General features: G+C 34.6%; 1 protein-coding gene across 2 annotated transcripts; it reads left to right on the top strand.

Moving 5' to 3' along the window:
* Positions 1-12,892: 12,892 nt before the first annotated feature.
* Positions 12,893-21,468, top strand: LOC142609945 (putative CoA ligase CCL10). Of its 2 annotated transcripts, XM_075781671.1 has the most exons (7): positions 12,893-14,046; positions 14,188-14,287; positions 16,013-16,158; positions 17,323-17,390; positions 17,499-17,601; positions 18,356-18,470; positions 21,419-21,468. In XM_075781671.1, the coding sequence occupies exons 1-6, from the start codon at positions 13,021-13,023 to the stop codon at positions 18,467-18,469; spliced, it is 1,557 nt and encodes a 518-aa protein (XP_075637786.1). In that variant the 5' UTR covers positions 12,893-13,020; the 3' UTR covers position 18,470; positions 21,419-21,468. The 2 variants fall into 2 exon arrangements, with proteins under 2 accessions (XP_075637786.1, XP_075637787.1); XM_075781672.1 differs by lacking the exons at positions 14,188-14,287; positions 21,419-21,468 and adding an exon at positions 14,952-15,177 and having other exon boundaries at positions 12,893-14,031; positions 18,356-18,830.
* The last annotated feature ends 730 nt before the right edge of the window (positions 21,469-22,198 follow it).

The following is a 22,198-nucleotide window of genomic DNA, read 5'->3' as shown; positions in this document are numbered from 1 at the left end:
GCATTGACTTGCATGGGGTTGATTAGGCAATTTGATGAATATGATAAAAATAAATTATTATTTTTGAGTCATATATAATATATCATCACTTTTGAATTTAAGTAATTTGAATGTGTATGTTATAAACACATGCTAGTTTGATTTATTTAGTTAACCTGTTAAATATTATTACATAAGTAACGAATAAATTAGTCATTAGTTGAATATATTCAAAATTTATGATTAATATATCATTTATATATGTATATTTATAATTTTTTTATAAATTTTATTAAGTGTTTGTGTATCTTACGATACACGATACGATACATGATACGAAAAAATGAAAAATTGATTCACGATACGATTCACGTTTTGATAACTATAGTTACAATAATGGAGGGATTTGAGTCATGATTCTCTCATTCTCCCAAGAATGAAACACAAGTTATACCATTGTGTTACAAGTCTCTTGGCAAATTTTTATTATTTGTTTTTGCCCTTAATGAAGGGATCCCAAAGGGATTTTAGGGGATTTTTTTTTATGGGATAAATAAGATAGAATTTCAAATTTATGGGGTTTCACTCTATGAAGATTACCCTTATCATCAAACCAAGATATTAATTGATTTTTGGTATGGGTGGGGATTGAATCTCAAATCTCTCATTCAACATGTTTGACAGGATTAGAGTAATAATTGTTTCATGTAATAAATATATGCATGCTTCTCTTCGACAAAAAAAAGCGTGGATTACGGCGCAAATGATAAAGATGGATCCACTAAAAAATTAACAAAAATTGATTCAAAGCAAGGCAAAGATGAGAAAATAAAAAGGAAAACTAAGGGTATGTTTAGTAACTGTTTTTTCTCCTTATTTTTGATTTCCAGAAACAATTTTCTATTTTTAAGACTAAAAAACTTGTTTGGCAACCCAAAATGGACAGAAAACAAAAAACTGTTTTCATAACTCAATTTGTGAAGGAAACTGAAAACATGTAAAAATTTGTTTTTAGTTTCTAATTTTCAAAAGTCAATGAAAACACAAATTTAATTTAATGAATCTATCTCATTTAATGAGTTAGCATTAGAGTTCAAATTCTGGTAACAACATATATTTTAGTATTTTCTATTTTTTCTTCAAAAAACTATTTTTTTAATTTCAACTAACCAAACATGTTTTTGATTTCAAAAATACAAGAAAATTGTTTTTTCTTTATATTCCGAGTAACAAATTTTTGAAAATAGAAAACAAAAACAGTTACCAAACATAACCTAAATTTTTCAAGAGAACAAGAGGAAATAAGTAAAAGAAACACTCAGTCAAAAAAAAAAGTAAAAGAAACACAAAACGAGTAAACCTCATTTTATAATTTATAGTTTCGAGTATATATCATATTGCCCGGGGTGTATTGGGCCTAAGGGCCCACCATCATAAAAATAAAGGCCCTATAAGTCTTAAATACTATGAGCACAAACACAACAAGAGAGGTATAGCCCGTTTCGGCCGACCCTCAATAAAAAAGAATTCTCTTGGATTGAGCCTAAGGGCTTAGGCCCATACTCGTAATCTTTAAAAACAAAAGCCCATAAAACAAATTCAGATTTTGCAACGAACAACGGACAATCCTAAACATTCAAAAGATTTAAGCCCAAAAACATCACTTTTAAAGCCTTTTTTATTAATGCCTCCCAAATTACGAGTTTCTTTTCAAAAACTCAAGAACTCATCCTCTGAAGTTTCAAAATTTTCATGATCCAAAAAAAATCCAACATTATTCCATAATTCACTTTCCTTTTAATAGCAAAGACATTTTTAACACAAATTTCTCTAAATCTTTTGGTTTCATTTCACTGGTCTCTTTTGGCAACAAAAAGATCCTATAATAAAATATTCACCTCTATTAGTCTTTGGAAACAAGTTAGGTTTTCAGCAAAATTTAATACTCGAATCTTTTCATATTTATTTTTAAATTTTATATTACAAACTCCCCTTGGATGGTTAAGAGTTTCTTAAGCAATTCATTTGAATTGTTTCTTCAGACAGTCAAGGAATTCCATGATGCCCCTAACATATTTTCAACCTCCCTTTTGGATGGTAAAGTGGTTCACATCAAATGCATTATTTTCAAGTTTTCTCACTCACCTTTTGAAAACTCAACAGTTCTCAAACATGTTCTTGGAATTTCCATACAGATTAGTTGTAAGGTTTCAAAAATACACTAACACACATTTTACTCTAACGAATAAAAAATTCTAAACATGTCATGACTCGAGGAAGAGCTAACCATATCTATGTTTTACCCCAACATGATTAGTTACATGACAATTGAGGCTAATTGTAATAACTTCTATAACCTAGTTTGATCTAGTAAACACATGATGTAGTTCATTGCAGACATACATGCCAATCCTATTCATGTAACTTGAGATTTGCTTTCCCAGGGGCTTACTTGCATGGATATGCTTCTCTTCTTTTCTGATGGAGCACTTTCAAATTCAATGTTGATGTTGTTGCTATGTTTTTTTTTAGAAAAAATTTTAAAAATTGTAGTTGAAAAGTTCAATTGCATGAAGTTCATCCTGTTTTATGAAGTACTACATTGTGGCAAGTCCAGTTTTGGTGGAATTCTGAGTTCAAACAAGAAAAACAAGCTTTAGCGAAAATTGTCACTTCTTTCCTTGACATCCAAATTAGCAACAGAAAAAGGAAGTTCCATTCTGAAAGCTTGAAATTGTGTGAATACACAAGAGCTTGTTTAGACCCCCAATTAAAATTACGGCTAAATTGCTTTTACTCTAACTTATCTAAGTGCGGAACAAGAGTAAATGAAGTGCAATAAACTAATAACTACTCTAGTGCACAAACATGAATAGAAATCAATAAAAGTAAAGTACAAGAGTAAGGAAAGAGAGATGCAGCTACAAGATAACACCGAGACGTGTTATCGAAGAGGAAACCGAAGAACTCGGTGAAAAACCTCTCCACTGCCCTCCAAGCGGTAAATCGATCCACTAGAGAATAAAGTTGAAGTACATAAATAACAAAATATCCTTCAAGCCTAGTCTACCCAATGTACTTGAGCCCTCCAAGCTCCTGCTACCAACTGACTTAACGAAGCCTTGTCTTCTCTAGCCCTCCGGATCCCGCAATACGCCTGATTGCATCCACCAAGCCTCACCGGCTTCTTTTGGCAAATCCTCAAAGCTTCCCAAGCTCCAAAACACTTTCTACACTTTGAAAAGGTGTGGGTTGTGTTTGGATACAAATCTCCTCTCAAGGTATGACAATGGGAGAGGGAATGAGAAGATGTTAGAATAATTTCTCACTAAGGATGAGTAACTCTTTCTCAAAAAGATGGGTGTGTGTGTGTTGTAGAAAACCTATCTAGGGTTTTTCATGGGTAAGAAAGTCACACTTAAAAAATCCTTCACGCAGAGAGTTTTGTGGGTATCTTGCGAGAAGGCCTTACCCGCAAGATAGTCGCGAAAACAACAGCCTAGCATGACTCTTTAGTTTCCAGCATGTGCTTCTCACGTGGCTCTTTCACGGGTTAGCTTCTCGCAAGCTTCTCACGAAATCCACTTGTTTGTCAATTCATGTTCGATTCTTCACCAACTTAATACTAAACCCAATACAGTAAAATCCCACAAAAAACAAGGAACAAAATTAAAGCAATTACAACACTTTTTTCATGGAATAAAGCCAACATAAAATATAGTTGTAAATCACAACTTTACACATTCAAATCAACTCTCATTGATCACTTCACTTCTCTTCCTAACTCAAGTTGCCTGACACACCTTAAAGTTGCCTTTCTTTGTTCCTTATATGAGTGGATGATGGATTCTCCTTAAACTTACCTTTTTCTTATATGCATTTTTTGTACTAGGGGCTTTTTTACATCAAACATACCCGTAGTAAAATTCCTTACCTAAGTTCTTCATCTGGGTTCTTAAATTTGTAAATTGCATGGAAAAATTGCTTATTGTAATTACTAATTTCTACTTCTATGCTAATGCTCTGTCTGGTTTTCTACAAATCAAGTAAGGACTTAGCATGCCCATCTTTAAGAGTCTTCCTAACATAATTACTTGCCTTCATGTTTTTTTTTTTTTTTTTGATATAAGATATAAATTCTATTCTAACCTAATTTAATTGTATATGTGTGTAAAGTTCCCTACAAATACTTATACTTATGGAGTGACCATCACGTCAAGGGTGCGCAATTGTGGTCAAATATTTTTAATCAAGCGTGAGGTTTCTCATACAATCAATTTTATCATGTAATTCTACTTCTCAAAGTAATCCACAGTGCAGAGATCAAAACTATACATACAGAGTAACCTTTGGAGGATCACTAAATTTACCATTCTTTGAGGGTATTAAGGCATATAAGAGACATGATGTGTAAGAGACTTTAGCAATTGGACGGTGATTTGTCTAAAAGCATTTTAGATGTGCTATTTGCTTGTTGGTAACTTTTCTTTCACGTTAAAATTGTGAAGAAAACTAACAACATGATATAGAGTTATAAAGGAAGAAGAGTTTCTTTTTGTTTATTCTTCTTCCTTTAAATTCAACATTTTCAACTCTAGTATAACTTTCTTTTGCCTTTTAGGTGATAGGATATTAATGAATTATTGCCAGGGCGGTCCTTCCACTAAGCCAATTAGGCCATTGCCTAAGCCCCTAAGTGGAAGGAGGACCCCAAAATTTTGAAAAAAAAAAGGGTAGTAGAGATAAAATAAATAAATATATATATATATATATATATATATATATATATATATATATATATATATATATATATAGTTTCAGATGAAACTCCAAAAAATTTGATACATCCTTATAACCAAAGAACAAAAAATCTAGAACATCCTTGTAAACATTGGTACCTCAAAACATTCTTTGGTCTAAACAAGATCAATTAACCCAAAAATATCATATTTAACCTTAAGAAAAATCAAAAATAAATTAGATAAAATGCAAATCCGATCTAAAAAATTACCCACAAAACAATCTCAAATCAAAACAAATAAAAATCTCAAATCCCTAAAATTTACTCATACCTTTTCTCACTCTCACTCTTGCTCTCCACCTCTCTCTCAGCTAAATGATGATAGTTTGCAAAAATACTGACTTAAACTTGAATCTTTTCTCAAACATGATGTTTATTATAATATTGATGGTTTAGATTTATTTTCAAAGATGAAAATTTTAAAAGAAATTTTACAAATAAAAGAATATATTCCAATTGACATACTAAATTGTATAAAAAAAATGCTAAATTCATTTCCAAATACATGCATTGTTTATAGAATTTTACTAACAATACATGTTACAGTTGCTTCTGCATGAAAGAGTTTTTCAAAATTAAAATTAATAAAATCATATCTAAGATCGACAATGTCTCAAGAAAGATTAAGTAGATTATCTATACTATCGATTAAAAATGAGATATTAGAAGAACTTGAATACAAAAATTTAATTAGTCAATTTACATCTCAAAAGGCAAGAAAAATAAATTTTAAATGAAATTTATTATAATATAAAAATATTAATTAAATATTAATATAATTAATACATAAATATAAAAAAGACCCCATTTTAGTTCTCACCTAAAGCTCCAAAATGTCTAGGCTGGCCCTGCTTATCGCCTTTGCTGTCTTAGGAAGTGTGGTATAGGATAGTCTTGCCCTATTTTATATATAGCCATTCCGACTGAATGTATCAAGTATCCAACCAGTGAGATAGAAAGAAATCCAACAAGTGTAAGAGAAATAAGAGCAAGAGTGGTGTGTAGCAAAGTGTGTGTGTAAAAAAAAATTATTTGATTGAGAACTTCTTTATGTGGTGAGATATATTACGAAGTATTTGACGAAATACTTTCTTCCTCAGTATTAAATTTAGGGAAAAAGTTAGGTACAGTACCTTAGGTTCCCTATTTAAGATTTTGACACCTGTCCAATATAACAGACCAAGTAAATGGTGTTAAAACTAAAATTTCTTTTTTCTTTTTTTTTTCTTCTTCCTTCTTTTTCCTGTACCTACAAACCCTTCCCTTGCAAACCCAAAACATCTCTTCTAAACCACCCATGACCCTTCTCTTCCAAACCCAAGACTGTACTCAATTTTTATATATTTGTGTTTCTTAAAACAAAAACATAATAGATGATAGAGCAGTTGGGCTCGCCGAATAGAGACAGAGAGACACCCGAAAAACCCTCAAAGATTTCTTCATCAACTCCTTGATGGATCCTCCGCCGGAACAAGTCAACTACATCTGCGGAGGTATCATATATTCTTTGGTTTTCTTGGCAACCAAACATAGACTTATGATTTAATATAGTGATTAATGGGTTTTACAGATTGTGGGATGGAGAACACTCTGAAGCCAGGTGATGTGATACAGTGCCGAGAGTGCAGTTAACGCATCTTGCCTGATTCTGTCTTCTTTTCTGATCTATGATTCTTTCTCCTTTTCTGATCTATGGTTCTTTCTTTTCTGATCTATGATTCTTTTCTGTCTTCTTTTCTTATCTGTGATTCTTTCTCTCTTTTCTGATCTTTTCTCTCTTCTTTTCTGATCTATGATTCTTTCTCTCTCTCTCTCGGTGGAGATTTGAAGCCGTGGGTTCTCACAGCACAAGAAAAAAAAAGGAAGAAGAAAAAAAGAAAAAAATTTAAGCCATGGGTTAACGCCGTTTGTTTGGATGTCAAATTGGACAAATGTCAAAATTTTAAGCAGAGAACCTAAGGTACTGGACCTAAGTTTTGCCCTTAAATTTATATTAACAAAATTTTCATAGTGAAAAATCTCAACCTGATGATAAGGCAGCAAAAACTCATTTTCAATTTAACATTTAAGTTGCATTTGGGATAACTTATATTAGACAGCTTCTTTTATTTTTTAATTGATTTTTGTTACTATTTATGGGTCCCGTTACACTTTTTGGTACTATTCATAGGCCTCACAATATTATTTTAGCTAACTTTTAGTTTTATTTTAAGTAATTTCAGCAAAAAGTTTCAATTTCAACTAAATAAGCTGTTCCCAAACGAACCCTTAAAAGAAATTTTTGTGAATTTTTTTTAGACACCAAAAGCATTTTATTTCTTGCTAACTTTTCTTCGCTATGTAAACTTGTGAACTCATAAGAAGCCAATTAAGTTTATGAAAGATTACTTTAGTCTGGATCATTGAATATAAAACTAGAAAAAAGCTAAAGTCAAACTTTTTTTTACGAACTGCTGATATGATAAGTTATTTGTAAATAAAAAAAAGGTGAAAAACTCATTTTAGTCCCTACATTTTCATGCGATTCCTACTTTGGTCTCTAACTTTTTTTTCCACCAATTTTAGTCTCTATCCTGGAAAACACCTCTCTTTTTCGTCCCTAACGTTACATCAGAAACAAAAATTGCACAGCTGGCAAATGGCATGCACTGTTGGCCTAACATGGACATTAAAATAATAATAATAAATTCCACGTCAGCATTTAAATTAAAAAAAATAAGTTATTAATTTTAACTAAATAAAAAAAATTAAAAACAGAATTAAAGACTAAAAATCAAACCCAGACCCAGAAATTAAAAAAAAAAAAAAAAAAGCCCAAACCCTGAGATCAAGAACACCAAGAACACAGTTCAAGATCTAAGAACAAAGAAAGAAAAAAAACACCCACATACACACACTTTCTTTCCTTCACTCAAACTCACTCAAAAAAACAACACCCATATCTAAAGTAGTGTCAATCCCAGTCCAATTCGTCGGGTCGGAGCGGGGCATAGTCTGACTCATCGGCGTTGAAGATCCAGAAGGTGTTCCAAGTTCCAGATCATCGGCATTGAACAAGAAAAAATAAAACCCAATTCCAGATCTAAGAACAAAGAAAGAAAAAAACACCCACAAAAAAACCCACCAAATCACTGCCACATCCAACCCATCCGAACCCAAAAGAAAAATAATCAATCCTTGCCTCACTGCAAAACACACACAAATCTTCCCCCAAATCTAGGTGGGTTTGGCTTTGGTGTCGTGGTGGTTGTTGTGGATGGTGGCGGTGCTCGTGGGGTATGGCTTTGGCTGAACTTGAGATTTGAGGGAGATCTAGGGATAGATCAAAGAGAGAGAAAGAAATAAAGAGAGAAACGAGATCTGAGAATTGACAGATCGAGGAGAGACAGGGTAGTGTGGTTTGGTAGTGAGAAACGAGGGAACCACTACCAGGATTGGCAATGGTGTCGAGCGACAGCGATAGAGGAGAGAGATCTGGGCGGAGAAAACAGAGAGATAGAGAGAGGCCTTGCTGATTTGTGGGTATTGAAGTTTTAGAAAGAGTGAGATCAAGAGGTAGAGATTTGGGAGAGGAGGAAGAGAATGATGATCTGAATAATGGTTTTCACAATGTGCACAAAGATTTGATGGATGATGATGAGGACAAAGAGGAGGAGGATGAAGATGATGATAAGTAGGAAAGTTTTAGTCAAAGGATTGAAGATGTTGATTTGGAAAGGCACCTAAAAAAGCGGAAGTTGAAGAGTCTGTTTCCTAGTTCGAGAGAAATTGTTCTGAGATTTTGGGTGTGGCCTGTAATGGGTCTTTGATTATTTTGTTGGGTTTGAGAAAATGGGTGCTTTGGGATTTATGAATTTGTATTTGAGCTAAATTTTTTGGGTTTATTTTATGTTTGTTTCCTAAGAAAATATAGGTTTATGGGTTTGTTGGAGATTGGATTGTTTATGGGTTTTTTGTGGGTGTTTTTTTCTTTCTTTGTTCTTAGATCTGGAACTGAGTTCTTATTTTTTCTTGTTCAAGACACGATTTGATCTCAAGGTTTGGTTTTTTTTTTTTAATTTCTGTTTTTAATTTTTTTATTTAGTTAAAATAAATAAATAAATTTTTTTAATTTAAATGCTAACGTGGCATTTTTTATTATTATTTTAATGTCCACGTCAGGCCAACAGTGCATGCCATTTGCCAGCTGTGCAATTTCCATCTATGATGTAACGTCAGGGATGAAAACGAAAGGCGTTTTCCAGGATAGGGACTAAAATCGGTGGAAAAAAATAGTTAAGGACCAAAGTGGGAATCGCGTGAAAATGTAGGGACTAAAATGAGTTTTTCGCCATAAAAAAAATGATATTAGAAGCAGATCCATATGAAAACCAGTAAGAATTTGTCATGTTAATAATTTATAAAAATATTGTAAAATAATTTGTAACTGTAATATTACTCATAAAACTATTGTGAGTACAACAAGAATGTTACTTTCAGAATAATTCAAAATGAATTGCTAATAGCAAAAGTAATAAGAAACATAGTCATACAATTTCGTTGAGAATGACTCTGGAACTTTTGGTTGTAATTTTGAAATTATTCATTTTGCGGGAGCTAAAAATTATTTAAGGAGAAACTTTGGCTCCTAAACCAATCTGGAACAATATTTTCTAATCCATTAGCCATCACATGATGAATTATAAAACACCTATGTTATCCTTTAAAATTGCATCAAGAACACTATAGCCAAAAAAATATTAAAAAATAGAGACATGATATGGGTTTGTCGTTTTGGCCAAATCAACATATGATAAAGAAAGCAATTCCCACATCAATTATTGCCATCCGAAAGCATTGCTTTTTACTAATTTTGGTGGGAAGTCAACTATTCTACCAATTATCTTATATATGCTACATGTCTGATGTAAACTCATGACTAGACATGATTAAGCTTACATGTAAGTCATATAGGAATAATAGGTTACAAGGATCATAAGTCATAACATACCACCACATTTTACATTTTGCAGCCAACATCTACAATAGATGTACTCTGTCAACATTGACCAAAAGGTAGTCCTTTTTTTCTTTTTCTTTTTTTAACAAGTCCATTCACCTATCAATTGTTCAATGACTTAATAAACATTTTAATTTAGCTTCTAGGTTGTTCCCTTCAAGATTCGACCACAAAGCCCCAACTCATTTAATGTCATACTCAATGGGCTATGTAAAGTTTTTTAGACCCTTTAAAACACAATTAGATTAACCTAGTTAACAAACCAAGTTATTACATAGTCCAAATTTCAGATCTAGGTTAACACAGTCATATAATCACATCAATGTAAAGTGCAGAATATAAAAAACACAAAGATATGATGACCTAGGAAAATCAAACCAGTAAAAAACCTGGGGAGGATTTAACCTAGCTATCCTCAAGGTAAACCTGAATCCATTATGAAAGAATCGAAATTTGTACAATAGCGACTTAGACCACTAACATTCTATTGCTACCTACTGGTAGAAAACTTACTGACATGACCACGTGTAAGCTCCGAGACCATAGACTCCTTCTTTCTTGGATTCTCCAGCAAGTACAAGCACTCTCGCTTGTGTATCTTTAAGCTCTTATGGCAACAACTGAATGATCATCAAGTTCTTGAAGAAATCTCCTTCTTGATAATCCTAAGCTTATGTGAAGGCAAGCACCTCTTAGATCTCACAAGAGATTCACACAAACAGCAATATAAGCAACCTCGAAAACGTGACTAGGGTTTGCCTTTTATATACCTATGGCAAAACATAAAACCCTAACACGTCATATAGGCTTAGGGCTGAGTTGGAAATTCTGTAGAAAAAACAATCTGCACGACTTTCGATCAGTTGAGTCTAATTCTCGATCGATCGAGCCAAACAGATTTACACAGTAATTTCTGCAGTTAACTCGATTCCAACTTTACATGAATGACATACTTTGAGCAAGTCTAAAACAAGACTAAAAACCTGTTTTGATCATGGTTTGCCAATAATACACATTAGAGTTCTAATACATTAGTTCCTAAGTACTTAGAACCTAACAAGCTATATCCAAATACTCAACTTGATGGCTGGTTCTGATACCAAATGATACAAACTAATATATAAAACTCACATTTGAAAATCGATTTGCAAGGGAAGGGTGTTCAAAAGCATACATACACATAATTAAACTTACACTTAAACCATGTAGGAGACAAGGATCATAACAATGTCATCTTCAAACCCTGACTCTCCTAAGAAACAAATAATTTCGACAATTTCCCACTCTTTCCCGCTCTCCAAACCCCCATGGCAGTAGCCACCTCCAACCCCAAAACCCAAACCCAAGACCTCAATCCTAACCTCTCTCTCACCACTTTCCTCCTCCAATCCTAATCTACACTTAAGTCACGTGTGAACTAAACTACAAATTGATATGTGTAACTAATTGGACAGTGATAGTTGCACCAGAACAGGACATTAGATGATTTAGCTATAACTTAATCACAAGTCACAACTACTTAGATGCTTCTTCTTCTTCTTCTTCTTTTTCCTAAACACTACTTAGATGCTTGTGTTACAAAAAGAAAACTAATCACGGATTGTGTGCACAATAATCCATGTGCAACTATCACCGACAAGTTACTAGTTATTACACGTACCAGCTTGTAGACCAGTTCACCTCAATTATTCCCATTATGTAAGAGTACTAGCATCTGATGATGCCCAAAAAAAAAAATTTATTTTGCATTCTCAAACACTACTTTATCTATTTTACCAACTTATTTTACAAATCACCCTATATCCTAGTTTTTATTTTTACATACAACTCAATAAAATAATATAAATTACCTAATAAAATAATAAAAAGTATCTCTCTTTTTTTCCACTCACTTTTTCTCTTCACACACAACCACAAGATTAAAATAATATATAATTTTTTACAACCTATGAATTGTAGATATGTAACCTTACTGTTCATAGGTTGCAAATTCTTTAGGTTTACAAACCCAAATTGAGTGAGTTTTGGGTGGCTTAAGTTGTAAAATAGCAATTAGGGATGTTTACACCCTCCAATGCTAGTGCTTTAAGCATTGAATATTCACTATTCTTAGAGCATTCCCATCAAGTGTATCAAATGCCAAATATTTGGCATTTGGCACACCAAACACCAAAAAACCATTAACATCAGATGTTTTAAATGTCAAAATATTTGATATTGATAAACAGTACAATCTCAAATTTGAAAGTGTACTATTCATGAATTGCAAAACTTTTTTTATTTTTTTATTCACCAGTGGGCCCAGATGTGGGAAATTTTTTTTTTCATTTTTTAATCAACTCTTCCCTCTCTCCTCTCTCCTTTCACACCTCTGAATCTCTCTCTCTTGTCTGCCTTCGTCTCTCTCTTCACTCTCATTCTCTTCCACTCTCATCCTCAATCTACTCCGCCAACCTCGAGTCGCTGCCGTGCCACCAATCTCACCTAAAGCCGCCTTGCCTAGAGTTGCTGATCTTGCCTGTAGTTGTCTTGCCTGGAGCTACCAATCTTGCCTGGAGTTGCCTTACCTAGAGCCACTGACCTCTCTCTCTCTCTCTCTCTCTCTCTCTCTCTCTCTCTCTCTCTCTCTCTCTCTCTCTCTCTCTCTCTCTCTCTCTCTCTCTCTCGGTGCTTGTGGCAATGTTTGTAATAGTGGTTGGTTGATTTTGGTTGTTGTTGGTTGGTGGTGATGGGTTTGTAACAATGGTGGGATGTGGTGAAGGGTTTGTAACAGTGGTTGATTGTGGTGGGGTAGGCTGTGGTGGGGTTGGTAGTGAGCTAGGTGGAAGCGGCAGTAAGATGGTGAAATGAGTTTTTTATTTGGTATATCTATATATTTATATTGTTAGTTTTGTTTTATATTATTTTATTATTTATATATATTATTTTAATGTATAGAATTGAAAAATATAACCTTTCCAAAAAAATATATATATATAAAAGATGTAATGTGCGATAAATAATAAACTAACTTTTAAAATAATGTGACATTTCTTTTTTTACAGTGCCTAATGGGAACGCTCTTATCTGGTCATTTCTTCTCTCTTTTTTGGCGGGAACTAGAAGTCAACTACTCTCGCTTTTCCATCTTACTCTTGTCTTGTCTCTTCCTATTCCAGCTGAAGGCAAAGCATTTCTATTTCCTCAAACTTTCCCGAGAAACAAACAATTCCCACAATTCCCCACTCCCCCCCAAACTCCCATGGCAGCCAGAGCAGCCACCTTCAACCCCAAAACCCAAATCTACACATCTCCAAGACCACCGATTCACCTCCCCACCAATCCCAACCTCTCTCTCACTACTTTCCTCTTCCAAAACTCCTCTTCCTTCCCACACAGCCTCGCTCTCATCGACGCCGATTCCGGCGAAACCCTAACCTTCCACCAGCTCAAACTCCAGGTCTCCAAGCTCGCCTACTCTCTGCTCCATCTCAACATTCACACAAACGACGTCGTCCTCATCGTCGCTCCCAACTCAATCCACTTCCCCGTGTGTTTCCTCGCCATCGTCGCTCTCGGTGCCATCGCTTCAACCTGTAATCCTTTGTACACCCTTCCCGAACTCTCAAAGCAAGTCCAAGACTGTAACCCCAAGCTCGTCATCACCGTCCCCGAACTCTGGCACAATATCAAAGAATTAAACTTGCCTTCCATAATTATAGGTTCTTCGAAATCTACGAGTTTTGCAGAAGTACCGAGTTCGAAGATTTGGTATTACTCTGAACCGATAGAAATGTCGATCATGGAGTGTGAATTGCCTGATAAAACCGTGAAACAGACCGATACAGCGGCGCTTATGTACTCCTCCGGCACCACCGGTACGAGCAAGGGAGTGATTCTGACGCATAGGAACTTCATCGCGGCTTCGCTGATGGTGCCAGCCGATCAGGACCGATACGGCGATCCGAAAAACGTGTTCCTCTGTTTCTTGCCTATGTTTCATATATTCGGGCTCTCCGTGGTGACGTACTCGCAGCTTCGGAGAGGGAACACGGTCGTATCTATGGTGAAATTTGAATTGGAGAAGGTGTTGCTGGCGGTGGAGAAGTATAGGGTGACTCATCTTTTCGTCGTTCCGCCGGTGATGATTGCTCTGGCGAAGCAGAGTTTGGTGATGAAGAAGTACGACTTGTCTTCGTTGAGGCAGGTCGGATCGGGCGCCGCACCTCTCGGCAAGGATGTGATGGAGGAGTGTACAAAGAACATGCCTCATGTTGATATTATTCAGGTAATATTGAACAGAGTATAATGAATTGTATACTTTGGTATCAATGTAGATTGAGTATCCCTGATTTAGATAAAACTTAATTAGTATTGCATACTAATTTTTACAGTAATTTTTCATTCAATTTAACATGATAGTTGGTAGGGATGTGCACAAGTCAGTTGGGAGGGTGAATGGCAATATGTTTTACCAACCTGGGAAAATTTCAATCTGCCGCGGCCCCACCAATCTATAAATCCGCCGGGTTAGTTGAAAATCTTAATGGCTTCAATCCGGTGAAATTATTGAGTGGGTTGGGTGGGTGGTCAAATTCAGTTGACTAAATGAAATTATTTCAATTATTAAAACTTTATAAGTATTGCATACTACTTTTTAATTATTAGATATGTTAGAAATTGTCTAAATCACAACATGATAGTTAGAACTTGTTCTTCCCACTGAAGTGGGAAGTATTGTAAAGATTGTTAACATGTCACAACTTTCCTGTTGAGAAAATTGCGGCTATGTCAAATTCCCAGTTGTATATGGAAATAATTGTTTTTTGAATAATTTTTCATTAGAATAACTGGTTTATGCACTAAGCTATAAGTTAGTGGGATTGAGAGGCATTGTCAACTTCCCAAGGGGTATATTTTAAGCACCGAACATAGAGACATTAAAATGGGCATATTTTAAGCCCATTCGAACATTATTATGATAAGCTCATAAGCTGCAAAACCGAATCTTTGTCACTAAGTTTGAACAAACATATTATAAATTTATAATGTAATATAAGGGTAATGGAAGCATATTATTATAATATAAGAAATAATGTTATAACTTTGGTAACAATCGAGAAAATCATATAATAAGCAAGACATGTAGAATCATGCACTCTACCTTGTCTGTAGTAGTTTGTGGCGAGAAAGCTACGTCTTGATTTGGTATGCATTATATTATGGCAAGGATATGGTATGACAGAAACTTGTGGAATCATCTCATTGGAAAATCCAAAGGAAGAATCTCCCCTCTCTGGCTCAACTGGAATGCTTGTTTCAGGAGTTGAATCCCAAATAGTTAGCATAGATATATCAAAGCCTCTTCCACCTAAACAATCAGGAGAAATCTGGCTTCGAGGACCTAATATGATGCAAGGTGGATTTTTTAATGCAATGTTTCTACTTAGATTCCTACTTCTGACGGGGCATATGTTGATATCTCAATTCAAAATTTCTTACCAATACTTTTTCTTTTCTTAAGGATCCATCCAGTAGTCAAGATGCTTTATGTCACTAATTTTTTATATTGCTAAATGCTAATGTTTAAATAACAAAGTATGTTAAATAATGTAGCCTTGAATTGTTGTAATAGATCTGACAGCAGTAAAGACATTGATTAGATAATTCACTGTGGGAGTTGCTAAACTAATCTTCCATCTTACCGCTTTGTATTTGCCACACTAGACTGCATGTGAATGTTATCATTTAGACTCATATGCTCAAGTTTATCCGTACTTGTTTGTGAAACATATGAAGATGATTTAACACCCAGTCCATAAATGAAAACACTATTATTATGTTTTGTGAATAAATATGTAAAATAGGAATGAGACATCCGAAGTAAACGTATTGGGAAAATCTTAGAATCACTGTTGGATGCAGTTGTTTTAAAGATCTGATGGATGTTAACTTCATTTAGTAGAAGTTGACATTGCAGGTTTTAAACTTTTAGTGGTAAGGTAATCTGGAGACTGGACCACAGACCCTCCTTGAAGTCTTCCCTAGCCCTTGAACTCAAAACTCTAGTAAAAACTCAAATGTCCCAGACCAAGATAAAGAACTAAATATATAAAGAAAGAGGATGGAGAAGGAGAAGAGAAAATAACATCAGTTGTGTTGATTACAAAGTTATATTATTGGGTTTATTGCTTTTTTCTCTTATGATTATATATTGCTAGTATGATTCATGCAGCATCTTAAAATCCTTTTAGGTTATTTCAAAAATCCAGAAGCCACAAAGCTAACAATAGATGGACAAGGATGGGTGCACACAGGAGATATTGGATATTTCAATGAAGAGGGACAATTATTTGTTGTGGACCGAATTAAGGAGCTCATAAAGTGTTACGGCTTTCAGGTGACTTATTATTAGTTGATTGTTAAATGTTTAGGTGTATGTAATCTTACTAAACCATTTCTTGTGAGAGGATAAAAGCTATCTGTTTCTTTTGGAATTTCTGTTGACAATGAAGACCTAACAGTGCCAGCATCTGACTTATGGAAAGCTTTGCATTTGCTCATATAGCATTTCTGGGGAGAATACATATGTTCTTCCCCGGTAAGTGAATGATCCATGAGTCTCCTGATCATGTTATATATTTTAAGGAGTAATGAAAATTAGCTGACCTGCAACATTAGCACTAATGTTCTCTGCTTCATTTGATATTGTTGTCAATAGCTTTTCTTTTTTCTAAGCAAAAAACTCCCAAAGTGCTATATAACTCACTCTACTGATGATATGACACCATGTCAGCAGTCATCTGATTTGTTTGGAAATCAGAAAAGCACTTTCTCCTATGAATCAGTGTCAAGAATTTTGTTTCTGCACATCTATTATCATGAGGGTTGCGGTAGGTTGGTTGCCAACCTAAAATTTAGTCACTTTTTTTTTTATAAATTATTATTTTGAATAGTAGGTTGGCATATTTTCTTTTCAAGTGTTAAGATTTTGGGTCCAAATACCATTCTAAATGTTGGCCTTGCTCGTTATTCTACAGAATTTCTGGATCCTGGAGAGAGCTATTTCTTCATTAAACTACTGTATTTAATAATTTGAAAGTTAATAGGTCCATCTTCATAATCCAAGGTACTTGAAGGATTTTAGGTAATGTAAGTGTTCTTAAATATTTGGTACTGCTGAATTAATGTATAGTTGAATTCTTATGACAAAGGATGCAACTTTGGATTGGTTCTCAGGTTGATATACTGTGCCTTGGTTCAATTTCCCCTTGATGTCAAACCAACCTAACCTAATTGTTAGAGTTACTTTGTTATTTCTGTATTAGCTTGTTATTATTTTATATTAGTATAAGGGTATTAATGTAGTCTTGCCATATCACTATAATATAAACATGCGCTGTGGTGAGGAATTGGCTGATTAAGCCCTAAAAGTCTAAATCCTTTTCTCAAATCTTTCTCCCTCCGCTATTCTTTCCTCTCTTTTACTTCTAATATCTCATATCTTACAACTTAACTCTAATTTTTTATTTAAGTTCTATATTTGCACTTGACTGTTTGTTAGGTGGCACCGGCCGAACTTGAAGGGCTACTGATTTCTCACTCTGAAATATTAGATGCTGTTGTGTTCCCGTAAGTGTCATACTTTTCCCCATGCTTTATAAGCAGTTATGCATGTCCATCTGTTGCCTTATCTTTGAATCACCGCATTACAGTTTAATTTCAATTTTGACTTTGTAGATTTCCTGATGCCAAAGCTGGTGAGGTCCCAATTGCAAATGTTGTGCACTCGCCAAACAGCTTGCTAACAGAAGAAGACGTTCAGAAATTTATTGCAAAGCAGGTAAAGGGTCTGCAAAGCATCATTCAGTATGAAGGCATTAGGAAGGGGGGAAAAAACCCAACCCTTGTCAATGATGGATTTGATCTTGAATAACTCAAGCATGCAGTAATTCATTCGATGATATCAATTGCAGTGATGGCAGTATATCTTCTTAAAGAAATACAGTCATTTCAGTCAGGAATTCATCCATTCAGAAATCGCTTGTCTATTTAATGTTTACCAATTGAAAAATCCCTTTTCATTGGGTCATTTTATGAGATCCTCAGTAGTTATCACAATTGCAATAGTCTTAAAAAAAATTGTTCTGTTGATAGTGGGATATGGCTCATGCTTCTATGACTATGAGGCTCTTAGTGCAACATCTTGGATTTATGGAACCATAACCATGCAGTCTCTCTTTAATTAGTGTCATTTGGTGTAAATTCCTGGCCAGCAAAATTCTTATTTCAAAAGTAAATGTCCCAATACCTAATGTATGATATTTCATATTTGCTAGTTAATGCGTACTCTACACGGGTGCGTTGGCCTGGAAATAAAGCATCACCACCAAATAGTAGATGCTTTGGTCAAATTATATGACTCCTATCATCTGTTCAAGAAAAAGCCAATTTGTGATATCTGCTGCTGCTCATGATGCTTGCATAAATTAAGTTCGTCGCCATGTTTCATGAATGAACGCATACTGTTAACAACTGATGAAGAGGCTCAAACATTCCTTTGCTTGAAATTTAACCAGTCTTTTTGCCCTGTACAGGTGGCACCATTCAAAAGGTTACGGGCAGTAAGTTTTGTTAACAGTGTCCCAAGTTCAGCTGCAGGAAAGATCTTGAGAAGAGAACTCATAGAGAAAGTCCGATCCAAGATATAAGGTACATAGGTTGTATTACACTATCACTTAATACTGAAATGTAGAAGCCCTTCAGGAAAAAACCCTTCTAGAAAGTGTATCTTTCTTTGTTTAAACTATAAAAAAGCTTAATCATTTAGCAAAAAAAAAAAAAAATACAGAAATATAAAAGCCAAGAGCATGTAGTTCAATGATCTTATCTAATTCTCTCTAGGGAGAGATCTTGGGTTTAAATCCCACTTATTGTAAGTTTGTAAGGCAAAAAATAATTATGAAATGCATAAATGTTAAGGTGAATGGAGCCTTGTTTGCTGTTTTTCACAGGGCCATATAATTTGGAGAGGTCTAATGGGAAAAAAAATTTATTAAAGATACTATCTGTTTGGTGTCACATATACAATATAAGATTTATGTAGCAAAATTTGTAATTCATAACACATCAATTTGTAAGATTTATGCATTATATTCCTAACATTACTCTTCTAATAGAGGCCCATGAGTACATGATGAAATTGCCCACAAACCTAGAAATTAAGATAGAATAATTCTTTTGATTCTATAGTCATTTTATACCAAACTTCATTTTAAAAATGTCTTATTCTAGCTAAGAACCTTGTAGCTTAATTGACACTTCTTGGTATTTGTAACAAAGATATTCATGGTTTGAATCCCCTATCATTCATGGGTGGGGGATTAAGAGTCCAAATCCCACACCCATGAATAATAGGTGGAAGCCTAAACCTTTCTATAAGAGTAAGATTGTAAACGAACCTAGTCAAACCGAGTATTAAAAGTTTAGGTTGGTTTATTTAATTTTATTTCAAACATGAGCCGAGTTTAAGCTCATCACCAAATAAGATTATAAGTTCAAGCTTAGTTCATTAACTTGTCAAGCAAGTTTGAGTTTGCTCATAAGCTATTTTTTTAACTTATTTTTTTCCTATTTATTGTAAAACTATAACTAAAATGGTTTACCCCCCTTACAAATTTATAAATTTTTACTACAAATGGATTGTTTATGTTATGAATAAACTTCAAATAATAATTTTATATTATATAAACTAATTTACAAACTTATCAAATCCAATTCAAGTCGATTAATATATTTTTAAACTTTTAGACACATAAATATATAGTTAATTGAAGCTCTCATGTTCAAGAGCATGTTCACGAACGTATTATTATTATTATGTTTGAGCTTAGCTCGTTTAATAATCGAGCTTAAAATTGGACTTGTGCTCGGCTTGTCTACTAAACAAGCTATCATAGCCTAAGTTTTACCTAGAGCCGAGCCCGAGCTGGTTGATTTACAACCAAACGTAAGAGAGAGACTTGGAGCCACAAACGACCATGGCCTGAAAATACAGGTTTTTAGATAGTTGTCTCTATACCTAGCAAACTTTTGCACACTTACAGAGAATGGGTTATAGAAGGGCAAGAGAATAATTCTCGACAATAGAATTGAATCAAAAGACGGTGAATGTCGGTGAACAAAAACTGAAATGAGTGAATAAAGCAGAGAGAGTGCCTTAAGGGTGCTCCTAATTTAGCCAGTAGAACATCCATTATACATTGTCTGACATTTTCACAACCTCGACCTCTCTCATTACTGTCAACATTCGCCACTTTCAGCTGTGGCAGACGAAGAAGAAGAAGATTCCTAGACATAGTTCAGGGTCCCATGGGATAATCATGCCCTTCGTCTTGTACATTTTCAAGCTGTGCAGTTTTTACAACTCATGATTTACTTTTATACTTTCTCTGACTGCTTTTGGCCCATTCCTTTTCTCTTTCTTCTTTTCAGTTTTTTTTTTTTTTGGTTAATTCTATTTACACCCTTTTGGGCTAATGTCAACCAGGTTCAAGACTTTTTAAAACTAACCAATTTAGTCACTAAAACCAGTTTAGTCTCTAAAACAGTTGAGAAAAAATAACTAACTGTTTAGAGACTAAGTTGGGGATCAAATTGGCTAATTTTGAAAAGTCTTGGACCTGGTTAGCATTAGCCAAAACCTCACGTATGTTAGTGGAATTTATTCTTTTTTTTATTTTATAATTTGATGAAATTTTCCTCCAAATCATTGACTTACTAAATAGATTATTTGACAAAAAGTAATGGTATTATGAATAAAAGGTGGATTGAAAAAAATCTCCTCATTTGGATTTTTTTTTTTTTTGAGGTCATTCAGCTTATCGTATAAAATAGTTTAAACGTTCTTACTACATGTGCAAAAGGATTATTTTATGAATGTTCGTGTGCAAAAGGATTATTTTATGAATTCTGCTAAGATAAATTTTGCAAGGTGTATGTATGAATATATCTAGCTTCTCAAAAGGATTATTTTATGAATTCTACTAAGATGAATAGTGCAATAGGTGTATGTATGAATGTGTCTAGCTCTGGCCTCTCACAGGCTCATGTGCTGTAACAGTAAGAGGCTAAATACATACATCTGCTATAATATATATATATATATATATATATATATATTTTTTTTTTTTTTTTTTTATTCTGCTATATACACCAAATAAAAATTCACATAATCTTTCACTGACTTGCCTCACTGATATCCACCTCCATAACCCAAAATATACAGGTCCCACCACCCTTCCACCAACCACAACTCTCCATGTGGTGAGTTGTGGCTTTTTATGTGGGCTTTTTTGTGGCACCAGATTTATCCAAATATACACCATTAGAGCATTCACATCAGTCCCTCTAAAATCCTCTAAAATAGAAACAACTACCAATTTTACACATTTTAAGCAAAAAAACACCCACATCAATAAATGTAAAAATATGCAAAATTATGTAAATTCATCCCCGAGCTACAGTAACCGTGTATATTAACATGGTTACTGTAGCTCGTTTATCCTTTTTTTTTTTTTTAATTTGTGTTTGCTCCTTTTTTTCTCTCTGCTATCCGTGCTCAACAAACCCAATTAACTGCTCATCTTCTTTTTCCTCAGATGCACACAAACACACCCACACACAAACACACAGACATATCATCACAGAGATACACTTGCTCAAAAAAAAAAAAACAGAGATACACACACAGATAGTGGATCGGAGCTCGTGGCTGGTGGATCGTGGATCAGACCTTGTGGATCGGAGCTCGGAGCTGGTGGATCGTGGATCGGAACTCGAAGCTCAGATCGGAGCTAGTGGATTAGAGCTCGGAGCTAGTGGATCGTGGATCGGAACTCGAAGCTCGGATCGGAGCTGGTGGATCGAAGCGGATCAGAACTCGAAGCTCGGATCGGCGCTGGAGCTGGTGGATCGGAGCGGATCAGAACTCGAAGCTCGGATTGGAGCTGGTGGATCGGAGCGGATCAGAATTCGAAGCTCGGATTGGAGCTGGTGGATCGGAGCGGATCAGAACTCGAAGCTCGGATCGGCGCTGGTGGATCGGAGCGGATCGGAGCTCGGAGCTGGTGAATCGTGGATCGAAGCGGATCGGAGAGTTAATCGAGAGAGAGAGAGAGAGAGAGAGAGAGAGAGAGAGAGAGAGTTGATCTAAAATGGGTAGAGAGAGAGAGAGCGAGAGAGAAAAAAAAATCAGAAATGAGAAAGAAGAAAGAGCGCGCGCATTTTGTAAAAGTGGTTAGGAGAAATAATAAAAAATTGTGAAGAAATTGATTTATTTAATTAAAAGAGAGGTAGAATAGATGAATTAATGTGGGTGTTTTGTAAAAATGAATGTGTAAAATATAAAAAGTAGGTTTTTAGTGTAAAAATAGATGTGT

The sequence above is a fragment of the Castanea sativa genome, chromosome 9, assembly GCF_040712315.1.
Source record: "Castanea sativa cultivar Marrone di Chiusa Pesio chromosome 9, ASM4071231v1".
NCBI lineage: Eukaryota > Viridiplantae > Streptophyta > Magnoliopsida > Fagales > Fagaceae > Castanea > Castanea sativa.
Note: the sequence above shows the minus strand (reverse complement) of the source record. Positions and strands in the feature narration are given on the sequence as shown.

What these genes read in the sequence shown, in the direction of transcription:
- LOC142609945 (XM_075781672.1), top strand. Translation starts at nt 13,021, where the DNA reads ATGGCAGCCAGAGCAGCCACCTTCAACCCCAAAACCCAAATCTACACA. An exon ending in GTACAAAGAACATGCCTCAT is followed by an intron (nt 14,032 to 14,951) that starts GTTGATATTATT and finishes GTGGCGAGAAAG; the next exon opens with CTACGTCTTGATTTGGTATG. An exon ending in TTAGATGCTGTTGTGTTCCC is followed by an intron (nt 17,391 to 17,498) that starts GTAAGTGTCATA and finishes TTGACTTTGTAG; the next exon opens with ATTTCCTGATGCCAAAGCTG.